The sequence below is a fragment of the Diceros bicornis genome, chromosome 3, assembly GCF_020826845.1.
Source record: "Diceros bicornis minor isolate mBicDic1 chromosome 3, mDicBic1.mat.cur, whole genome shotgun sequence".
Lineage (NCBI taxonomy): Eukaryota > Metazoa > Chordata > Mammalia > Perissodactyla > Rhinocerotidae > Diceros > Diceros bicornis.
In genome coordinates, this window is record NC_080742.1 from 30,679,839 (window position 1) to 30,692,137 (window position 12,299).

The window sequence follows — 12,299 nt, forward strand, 5'->3', positions numbered from 1 at the left end:
GCTTCCTGACCTCTATAAATCCAATTTTTAATACAATTAAAGCATATAACTTCTTCCATAAGATGAAGTCTAATATAACTTAAGAGTTTTGTGTACATAACAAAAAGAGAAAAACAGTGCGGCTGCCCGCCGTCTTCCAGCCGAGTGACTCCCACTCCTGCACGCCAGCCTCCTGACCTGAAGTTCACGTGTACGTCTCATCCAAGTTACAGTTTGTTGCATGTTAGGAATGTTTGTGTTACTTCTGAAAAGTGTCAGATGTTAAATCTGTGAATGCAAAGATCTGTTGTGTATAGTTAAATGGGGTCTTTAAAAGATAACCTTTCAAAAAATGCCATTGTCTTTTTTCTTCAATCTTTTGTGTTATCTGTGCTCATCTCTTACATGCAAAGCAGCATAACTCTACACCTTGTGGTATCCACATTAGCTCCTTTGAAGTCACTCTCCTTCTGCCTCAGCTCACATCCAGTCATCAGCTCAGCATTAATTTTTGTGTAGATTGTAAATGAGCGTGTCAAGTAGTAGTACAAGGCAGTTCACTAAAGTGGACAATCATTTTAGTTGTTAAAGTTTTGCTTAGAGATCTTAAAGATTACTTATACAAAAATATTGGCAGAATCTAAATCCTACACTTTGTTTACACAGTGGGTTATTTATTCCCTTTAGGGTATTCTTGGCTGAACAGTTCGAGTTCCTTCAGCCACATCTGGATGCTGTGATGCCTGCAGTCAAAAAGCCCTTCCTTCAGCAGTTTTATTCTCAGGTCAGAGATGGATCTGTATATCATTTCAACTGTGAGCCGGATAAGACTGTCATATGTTATTTAGGGTTTTTTTTTTTACTAGTAGTTGATCACCAAATCCCAGGAGAGCTGGATTAGAATATTCGTTTATTCACTCATGAATTCCTGTGTTAAATAAATAATTATTGAGCACCTCATATAACTTTTAGTCTAATGAGAGAGAGAGCCATACAATAAAGTATGATAAGGGAAAGAAACAGTGGCAGGGTAGTTAACCTTGACTGGAGGAGGAAAGGGGGTGTGGTTGGGAGAAGGTTGTCTAGAAAGGCTGTCTGGAGGAAGTGATGTTTAAACTGGACCAGCCGGGTGAGTTGGGAGTATATTCCAAACTAAGGGAATGGCTTATATGAAGACCAACAAGTGAGAAAGAGCATGGTGCATGTGAGCAGCTGAGGAAAACTCAGATTGTCAGAGCAGGGAAGAGGGCTAGTGATGAGAAAGATGACTGGAGGGATAAGCAGGAGCCATGTGATGCACGACACTCTCAGCCAGGAATTGGACTTTACTTTGAGGGTACTGAGAAGCTACTGGAAAATTTGAAACAGATGAGTAGCATGGTCAGGTGTGTTTTAGAAAAAGTATTTTGGGGGCAGTATGAAGAATGGACTTTAGACGGCTAGCCTAGAGGCAGGGAGACCAGCTTGAAGGCTGTTCCAGAAATACAGTTGAGAGATGATGGAATCTTGAGGTAGGGTAGTGGGAGTGGACATGGAGAGAAGTGAAAGAATTTGAGAAATATTTGCTCCATGAAAATAGGTAGTTCTTTTATAGTTGTAGCATCAATGGTCTCAAATTTATTGAATGTTTCAAAATTATGTTTTGAGTAAGACCTTTGCCCGTGAGTTAAACTATTTTCATAATTTAAGTCTCCAAATGTTTCATTTTTAGATATGATGTATACTGGAAATAGAAACAAAATATTCTTTATAAATTTGATACTTTTAGAAAATATTTGTTTTCATTTCTGTAAAATTTATTTCAGACAGTCTCAACTGCCAGTGAACTACGCAAGCCAATTTACTGGATTGTAGCTGGTAAAGCCATTGATTATGAACAGATGCTGCTCCTAATGGCTAATGTGAAATGGGATGTAAAAGAAATTATGTCACAGCACAACATATATGTAGATGCATTGTTAAAGGCAAGTACTCTGGGAAGCATCTTTGTCAAAGATGATTCTACTAAGAGAAGTATTCCTATAATTGCAATAGCTCTAAAGTAGAGCTGTATGTGAGATTATAGTTATTACCACATTTCTAGCATTGTGATTTATTAATTTGTCCAGTGATTCGTCCATTATAATCCAATTCGTCCCTGAATTGGAATAGGCTTACCTTCAAAATTTTGTGTTCTTTTAGACCCAAGAATACTTTGTAGATTTTTTGTTTTTGCTCGCTAATTTCCCGTTTAGAGTTAGAGTTTGATTGGCATGTCTTGGCTGACTTTCATAGTATGAAAACTCAATAGCCATGACCGTAGTGACAAGAAGGTATTTCTATTTAATTAGAAGATATTTCTATAGTTGTATATATTCATTAGTAAGAGACCATGCCCCTGATTATTCTAAGTGTTTTTTTCCAGAAATCACATTACTTTTGCAATATGTCATGTAAACACCTTTACATTTAATGACTTACAATTTATAAGTGTTCTGGAAAGAACTGTAGTCATTTTTTTCATTTATGCATCAAGAAATATTTATAGATCACCCTACATGTGCCACACACTGATCTAGGTGCTGGCAATATAGTTGTGAATTAAGAACTTATGTGCCCTCAAGGAATGTATGTGCCATTGTGGGGACAGCAGTAAAGAGATAAATTAAGATATAATGTCAGGTGATGAATAGTCTTGTGAAAAAATAGATAACAAACCAAAGAGGGATAGAGAGTGGCAGGGTGTGGGTGGGGGAAGAATACCATTTATTTACTTGTGGTCAAAGAAGGACTCTGATAAAGTGAGAATTGAGGGGGGGCCTGAAGGAAGTGAGGAAATGAGCCATGTGGATATCTGAGGTGAGCAAAGAGCATCTGAGAAAATGAAAACAGCTTTTAGAAAAATTTTGGTTTTCATATTTGTCAGTGAAAAGAAAACTGGCCCTTCTTAAGCTTCTGACTGTTATCTCACTTACAGAAACATTCTTACCTGCTTAGTCCAAGGCAATAAATAATAGCCTGGGACGCTTGACAATCAGTAAACAAAGCCAAAGATCAAAACAGAGATAGCAGCAGAATTCATCTAGCATGCCAGCTCCCAGCAACATATGGTAGCCTTCTGGAGGGCTGGTTGAAGACTGTGAGACTGTTCCCATCAAGGAACTAAGGGTGTCAAGACTAGTTAGCAGTGTCTAGGAGTTAGCCTGAGATCTACGGGGTGAGTGACAATAAGCATGCTCTATAATTGCCACCTTGGAGAAACTTTGATTTCTAGAGTACCCAGGATATTTCAATTGGGAATTTTAATTTGGAATGTAAGGATAAATGTAATTTATAAATAATCACACTCCTCTTGTTTGAACAAGTCTGTTTTTGAAAAGTTGATTCTGTTTTTTATGACATGCCAACTGTGGTACTCATAGGGATGCAGGAAAAGAGAGACTTCTGCACTCAGTGAATATACATACTAGAAGGAAGCTGCTTGCCTCAGTTATTCTAAATTCCAGGAAACATTAGTATTATAAGAGAGAGCTGGTGTTATTCAGATTATTAATCTGAACCCAGTTTTTAGCAGCTTAAGACCTTCTTTCATAAAGAAACTTTTATAAGTTTTGTTCTGTCTATTACTTTTCCAAGTCCAAACCTTTAGGTAAAGACAGTCTGCATTTACTGCCCCAGAAGAATCACAGGGAACATGAAATGGTTTTATTATTTATTTAACAGCAAGCGTTCTCAACATTGAATTTAGCAATGAGTAGAATGACATTTTATACAGTAAGCATATAACATTATCTTTAAAATATTAATAGAATGTATTGAATCATGACTCTTGAAATCCAAAGCAGAGTTACTGTAGTGAAGTGTAAATACAGTAGTGAATACTACTGCTCTGCTAGATTCATGAGATGAAAACGATGAAGAGCAATTATTTCTTTAACTTTGATTTTTAAAAGTAAACTTAGTGGATTGAAGATTCACTTCTTTTTCATAAGTAATTAAAAGCAGTTAACTGTCAGAAATAAATCATCAAAAAACAGTGATTTAGGGAGTAGCAGAAAAGAAAAGGATAGCACAATAATCATTATATGGTAGCTTGACTGGTGATGATCAGATTAGATTTTTTTCCTCCTGTGTTTTATTAGAAAATTTGAACACATGTCAGTCTTGACTTGTTAAGCATTGTACAGCTTGTCTATTGAGGAAACTAAAGAAAAAAATGTCATTTTGTCAAGGAAGGATCAACAGCCTTTCCTTTTGTAAATGAACATATTTTAATGATCATAGTTCAAAGAAACCAGAAATACATTTATTGAAGGGTGAACCATATGCTGTTTATGTGTAATTGTTGGAATTATCTACCTTGGTTACATTTAGTTTTAGTAGAGTGGTATCATAAAAGTTACTAATAAGTAATAAAAAATGTTCAGTTTTTCTGTAATACAAAATATTTTATGTTTTATTTTTTCTTTCTACTATAAATTTGCAGCTCATGACTTTTGAATCATACATAATAATTTATTTACTTTTCAAGACTGTTTAGGAAGCAGAATAATTTATTGGATTTCTGTTTGAGGAGTATAGCCACAAATTAGAAATAGTTTACTATGAGTTGAAAGCTTATTATCACATTTTATTTAAACTGGGCTTCTTGAAGACATTTTTAAAGACGTATTAGATGATTAAGCTCTTTTATACATACTGATAGTCATAGAAAAATTTGAGATGTAAAAACATTTGAACATTGTTAGCATTGTTTCATCAGTTAATGACACTTAGTTCCTTTGAGATGAAATGTAGTGTACTCTGTATTAAAACATAATTTATTCAATTTGATATACTTAACAAAAAACAAAAAACTTCACACTAAGTCCAAATTATCTTTGGCATTATCTCTTTTTGTTTTACTTGGCTCGATGCTGAGTCTTTCTAAATCTTTTTTGCCATTAAGATGGGAAAGCAGTGTGGCATTATAATTATATTCACATATGGCCATGATTTTTGTCGTCTTAGGAATTTGAACAGTTTAACAGGAGGTTAAATGAGGTTTCTAAGAGAGTTCGGATACCCTTGCCCGTGTCTAATATACTTTGGGAACATTGTATACGACTGGCTAATAGAACTATTGTGGAAGGGTAAGTTTTTCATGAAAGCGTGATCTGATTCTTCAATGATACATCATAATATATGAATGACATTATGTATTATCACTAATGGATGGAGAGAATAGGTAGAGATAGTGATAAATAGCATAATCATTCAGGTTTGACTTTGCAATATAGAGAAAACCTTAAACCCCACTGTGCCGTCTCTGTCTGTGCTTTCTTTTCTTGCTGGTGACCTAGAACCAGCTAATAGCAGAGTGAGGAATGCAGCATCTAATGGTTATCTGGAAGTTAAACTAATAATAATTATCATTACCTAATAATGTAATTATTATGATGATGATTATACATAACATTTATTGAGTACTATGTGTCATTTACTGAACCAAGCACTTCACAGCATTATATCACCAAATCCTTACATAAACTTTCTTTGATAGTACTATTATTCTGTGTTTTATCAATGAGAAAATCTAGCTTCAGAAAATTAAGGCTTAAAGAGGTTAAATAACTTGTCCAAGTTCACAGTTTTCAAATGCAAGAAGTCATGTGATCTCCTGATTTTCTGATGGCAAAATCAACCTCATAACCACTATATCACTTTTATTAAATCATTATGATGTCATTATAAACTGTTTACATCTTTCATATGTTGAGTTTACAGGTCTATCAATAGTAATTTTCCCACTTACTCAGAGACCATGCTTATTCTGCCCATAACATCTAGAACACAAATGAGAGTCAGTGATACATTTAAAATATCCCTGGAAAGCAAACTACTATCTCAAAGACCATTCACAGTCATCTAGAATTACACATCAATTGAATTTTCACACTACCATTTATCTGATTTCTCTTCAGATCTTATTTGCTATAAAAAAGAATGTACTATATTAGGAAGTGGAAAGGTGACGGTGACAAGCTGACAACAGTCTTGGCACTCTATATTGAAACCAACAGTGCTATAAGTTACAAAGTGGCTCTGTGTCAAAAATCTGGACTGAAAAGTATTTTTAATAAATTTGTTTAATAAAATAGAAAAGTGAATAATAAATGTTATATTTCTGTATAAAATACTTTTTGTTAAAAAAAAGTTTTGTCACTTCAAATAATATAAACTTCAGTTTTCTCACAAATTTCCTTAGGGGAAGTACCTCATTCCCTAGGATTGGATTCTCCACATTTTGTGTGATTGAGGGAATGAGACACTGACTTATGAGTAATAAAATGTTGTACTGTTAGTGTTAGTATATTCATTCTTATTCCTAGTCCACCTTAGAACACATAGTTTTTCAGTAGTGTAGGGTGTCAGAATAAGTCTATAAAATGTTTTATTATGAAAAATATGTATATACTTCTATGCTTATATGCTCACATGTTTCCTTAGGTTCGCTGAATGTTCATAGGAGAATTATTTCATTTGTTTCCTTTGCATTGAGTAGTTACAATATCGAACACTTTTATGAAACTAGTATTACTTTGGAGTATTCATGGCTTAGTTTTTAAATAATTCTTGGCAGCCGATTAACTGGAATACCAGTTTAACTTTCTTACAGATGATTATGTTAATTGAGTATGGAGAACTGTGGTTTGTAGAATGGCAAAGAACCTTAGAATTTATTAGATCTCTTTGCTTTGCAAGTGAGGAAACTAGATCCAGAGAGGTAAAATGACTGCTGAGTGACACGGCCTGAGCACAACCCAATCTTCTGCCTCAAGGCTCATGTGCTCTTTTCCCTGTAACCCTCTCATTTCTGAGAATCTGTCCAAATACGGGTTAAAGAAAAGTTTAAGTACCTAAAGGTTTCTTTTTCTAACCATCTCATCATTTATATTTTTTTATTATTGTGTATCTTAGATATGCCAACGTCAAGAAGTGTAGTAATGAGGGTCGTGCCTTGATGCAATTGGATTTTCAACAGTTTTTAATGAAACTTGAAAAACTAACAGATATTAGACCCATTCCTGATAAAGAATTTGTGGAAACCTATATTAAAGCCTACTACCTAACAGAGAATGACATGGAACGCTGGATCAAAGAGCACAGGGTGAGAGCTGGAAACCTGTTAATTCAGTTTTTATTCCTTTTCCTTTGTGCTTTTCTTATCTGGTGTATTATATAATTCAAAGTCTTGAGCATGAGATATAAAGAAACATTTGCTTTTTTAGCATGAACTACTCAGGGCAGTGCTTTACCATATTCACACTGTGTCTGTGCAATGCCCTTTGCCTAATCAAATCCTTTTGAGACCTTTGAACTATAACAGTAATTAGTTAGAAAGAGAGCCAGAGTCTCAGCTTTAGCCATGTTTATCCTGTAGCTGTGTTGTAGGAAAAGGCTGAAGTTGGTGAACATCAAGACAAATTGAATACAGCAACATTGAAATGATTCACAAGCTAAAGTTTATGATATAACTTAAATCTTCTTGTGGCCCTCAACAATGAATTGGTGACATCTTGAACACTGACATGTAGTAGTGATGATTGAAAATATTTAAGTGGCTAAATTTAACTTCCATCTTCCATTAGATTTTACCTTAAATATAGGTGAGATTATATTTCTTTTGTATGGATATATAGATAAGTAGAGAAAAATACTATTTATTAAGTGTTATTTAGGATGCTGAATTTTTGACACAGTTCAGATCAACATATATCACTAGAACATGCTCAATACCGGAGCTTTTCTGTATGATTGCTTTATCATTTGTCTAGATAGGCAGTATGTGAAGACGGATTTAATGAAAATATAGGAAGTGTTAAAATTATCACCAAATCTTATTCCTTCACTAACTCTAGTGTTCACATTTATTTGTGCTATAAACACCATGAGTAAAAGCTAAGTAAATTTTTATTTCATTTGACTAAGCAAATAAGGAATTATTTGTATTTACTTTATCAGGTTCATTCTTTCTGGTTTCAGCACTCTAGAAAAATGGAATGAATATTAGCATGGACATTAGCCTGAGTTTTGTGTAAATGTGCACACTGTAGGTCAGTTTCAGATCTTTGGGAGTGAAGTAGAAATGTACATGTTATTGTCAAAGATTTTGATCAATACACCAGAACTGAGACAAATGTCACCACTTTTAGTCCCACTGAGCTCTGCCATTTGGGAACCAAAAGGCTAAGACAGGTGCAGATGGACTGCTGAATGTTACTGGAATCCATTTAGTAAAGGAAGCTGCAAACACTTCGGGGTTGGGAGTGAGGAAGGGGTGTGGGAATAGAGTACAAGTAGCTGAGGGGAGCAAGCACAGCTCTTAGATATCCATGATTTGATGCAAGAACAATGCCCATTTTAGGGTTTCCTCTTTTAATATAGTGGACTAAAATTTTTAGCTGAGTATTTTGAAAGAGCTTTAAGTAGTATTTGTAATTCAGTGACATTTTCCCAGCAGCAGGGACTGTGCTGTCCTCAGGGAGCTCCTCGTGATGTCTAGTCTGGTGCTTGATGACGATGGTACTCGCTAGGTGTTGACTGATTACCTGAGAGAATTTACCAGGTGCTTGCAGGTGCTCTCAGAGGCCAGACACACGAACTGAGCAGCTTGCTGAGTTTTTAAAACGAACTCTTTCTCATATTTTGAAATTGCACTATCTTCAGTGGTTACCTCCAGTGAAGACATATTCTTTTCTTATTAGATAATAGTACACAACTCCCCCTCCCTACCTGAACTCTTGCTGTTCAACCTCCAGAACCAAATCAATATGTAAAGCTTTCTGATGAGTCCCTGTTCATTCTCATCCTGGCAACTTGTTATCTGAAATTCAGGAACCAAATAGATTTGTACAGCAAAAAATACTTATAGTCTTAATTTTACTTACTAGCTACCAATTACAATATGAGGGTTTAAAAACTACTAACTTTCTGATCTTTGTTACCTTATTCATTTATTATATCTCAGAAGAGTTGTTTTGTGGTTGGAGATTTTTTTTATTTTACCTAAAATGTTTGCAAAATAGAGAGTGCCAGAAATACTTATTCAGTAGCATTTTAAAAATTGAAGTGTTGGTGTATTTTGATAACTTAATAACAAAGACTATCACAGAAATGAGCATAAAATGTGTGATCTTAAAAGTAACAAAAAGTGTAGGCATGTCAGATTATCTGCTAGATTAAAAAAATTCTAGTGCTTCCTGTTTCAAATGTATACTATGGTATCCTTATTCCCTGTTATTACAGCTCAGTAGGCAATTTGTCTTTCATGTCTCATCTGTAGTTTCCACTGCTTTTGACTGGTTAGTAGTGCTCAGTAACTATCCACTGAGACCTTAATATCGGCCTGTTCTTTCATTGCATTGATCAAATACATGTCTTTTAGTACTAAATTTGGATCTTCTTTTTTTTGAACAGGAATATTCAACGAAGCAGCTGATCAATCTGGTAAATGTTTGCCTGGGATCCCACATCAATAAGAAAGCAAGACAGAAACTTCTAGCAGCTATCGATGATATAGACAGACCCAAAAGATAATGAGCACAATTCTTTTTCCTCAGTGGCATTGATCTTCTCTCAGCATCTGTGACGTGAAAGCCAATTTTTCATGCGCTCCTGACAACTGTCTGCTAGGAAAACTTTGTGCATGTTCTTTCCAACTGGAGAGTGGAAAACACTGAAGTCTGTGTGGTGTTCTCAAATGACTTTTATATGCTCTGATCTCTTCTCTTCAACTTTTAGTCTCTTTCGTTGTATTCCTTTCCTGAATTGATATTATTGCCTCGTCATAACTATTGTTATGTGACTACAGTTATACCTGTTACAGAAGAATGTACCATAAGTATATAATTAGAAGGAACAGTGACAATGCATCCATGGGCATTTTATGGAAAATGAATTTATGTTGGCATTTTTCTACCCTCTGAACTTGGTTCTTAATGAGTATAATATGAGAGGGTTAATGTACAGTATCTCTTAATTATGAGCACTGCATGAGAATTGAAAAGTACATGTAAGCAAAACAGTTGAAAAATCAGTATATTCTCTGTGTTTTTAAATGTCAAAGTTTATGTCAGGGTTAAGTTGGTTATAACACAGTGATCATAAATGATGAAATTTAATAAATATTATACTCTAACATGATCAGCCTCTGTGAAACTGCATTTTGATATTTTTCCACAGCAGGCAGATTTCATGAAACTATAATGGAATTTTTTTAGCATGTTCTAATTTTAATGATCTTATATCCTGAAACCAATGGTGAAATTTCATTGGGTATACCTTTTCATTGCCTGAGTAGCACGCAGAATGGTGACTGGGATTTTCTTTTTTTTTTTTTTTAAATATGGGACATTTTTTTCATATATGCTTTGCTGTCTTTGAATTCAACTTGTCTTAGGGCAGCAAAACCTGGCGTAGCTGACTCAGGGAAAAATCTGTCTTTGTTAGTCAAGCATAAGTTTAGGGTCATATGTTCACCTTTCTTAAATATCTGCTTTGTATCACAGATGTAAAATAATGTGAGGTTAGCCAATGATAAACTTTGGAACTCAGTTAGTCTTTAGTAGCTGTGTACTGTTCCTCTAAACTTTGCTTTGAAGCCAGGGAACTTCTACCTACATATATGACATAAAAATCAATTTCCCACATACTCCTGCCAACTGTCTGATAAGGAATTTTTTGCATGTTCTTTCTAACTGGAAACTAGAAGACATCTAAGCTTGTGTGGTGTTGGTCCAAGATTACGGGACATGACCTGTAACATCAACAGCTCACAGAATCCTGAAGCATCTTATAAGAAATGGGCCTTGAGTCCTGGGAGTCTTCTGGGAGCTGAGGTGCTGAAGTAGAGGGCAAAGGGTGACATGTGATCAACCATGGAGGTGATAAGGAGATGATTGCCATTCAGTGTCCATCTCTCCCTGCAGATATCCATAACTGGCGCAGTATAATGTGAAACACTTGTAGAATATGTCTGTTGGGGGGTGTGAGTGTGGGTGTCTGTGTGATGAGTTTTTTGTTTTCGCCTCGCACTTTGCAGTTCATTTACTGTCTGTTTAGTATTGACAGTAAATCCTTCCTCTTGTAAAAAAGGTATGAGTTTGGTGCCATTATGATCTACTTGTGGAACTAGACTGTGTACTTAGGTAGTTTCTGCTGGTAGCTTTATTTCTATGCAGCCACTTGAAGAAAACAACCATGAGATAAGCTTGGTCCTCGTATTTAAATGCCGTATTCAGCTGGACGCATAAAGAGGTAATCAATCTCCTTTATTTCTCGGTTGATTGAGCTGCTTATTTCTTCTTTTTTACATGGATTTTGTAGTTGGCTTCCTTTAATTTCTACTTTAGTTTGCTCTAGATGGTATGAACAGCAATTATCTGCCTGGTAGAGTGTTTTCCAGGTGATAGGAATTGACAACAAGAAAATTACTTATCTTGTTAGAGACTCAGCCACGCAGTCAAATAGACCTTTTAACTTACTCAGACTTTGCTTTTTCCATCTTCAAAATTAAAATGGTAAGTCTGTTTGATGCTTTTTGAAAAAGGGTTTTGTTTGTTTGTTTTGCATTAAAAGGTAGCTTAATAAGTGCTTATTGACATCAAAATAGTAACGGGAGATTTGAATCATGAAATTACCTAGTAACAAGAGTTACCAGACATTTCTCAAATACATTATGCAGTGGTATTGAATTATAACCATATAACATTTTTGTGAAACTAATTTTAAGATAAATAGAGTTGAAAATTTTGAGAATGTAAATGGAATTATACATATTCCAAAAACTTTGTTATAAAATTTCTTTTTGTGTCTAAGTTTTCCTTAACTTTGACATTTTATATGAAAGTGCCCTGTAGAATTCAAGATTTTAAGTTGTTGGTATGAGAGCGTTGTAAATTATCCCCTAAGAAAGAATGATTCTTTCTACAAATACATTGTCTTGCATTTAAAAGATGCTAGGGGGCCGGCCCCATGGCTTCGCAGTTAAGTGCGCGCGCTCTGCTGCTGGCGGCCTGGGTTCGGATCCCGGGCATGCACCGATGCACTGCTTCTCCAGCCATGCTGAGGCCGCGTCCCGCATGCAGCAACTAGAAGGCTGTGCAACTATGACATACAACTATCTACTGGGGCTTTGGGGGAAAAAAATAAATAAATAAAAAAATTTAAAAGATGCTAGGGAGATACATAGCAATTCAAGTGAACTAGTTTGCTTCAGTTTATAAAACCTATAGAGGTCTTATAAGTTCACTTTGACTAATAAGCTCATTTGCTCGACTTACAAAATGAAAAAAGAATTT

The 12,299-nt window shown here is 35.1% G+C and overlaps 1 protein-coding gene across 2 annotated transcripts in view; it reads left to right on the forward strand.

Moving 5' to 3' along the window:
* VPS50 (VPS50 subunit of EARP/GARPII complex) overlaps window positions 1–11,736 on the forward strand; it is a 131,193-nt gene extending 119,457 nt beyond the window's left edge. For both annotated transcript variants that reach the window (XM_058525622.1, XM_058525629.1), the window contains exons 24-28: window positions 667–763; window positions 1,785–1,943; window positions 4,969–5,090; window positions 6,919–7,108; window positions 9,418–11,736. In XM_058525622.1, coding sequence (XP_058381605.1) covers window positions 667–763; window positions 1,785–1,943; window positions 4,969–5,090; window positions 6,919–7,108; window positions 9,418–9,537 — 688 coding nt within the window. In that variant the 3' untranslated portion in view covers window positions 9,538–11,736. The remainder of the gene's footprint in view (window positions 1–666; window positions 764–1,784; window positions 1,944–4,968; window positions 5,091–6,918; window positions 7,109–9,417) is intronic.
* Window positions 11,737–12,299: the final 563 nt, after the last annotated feature.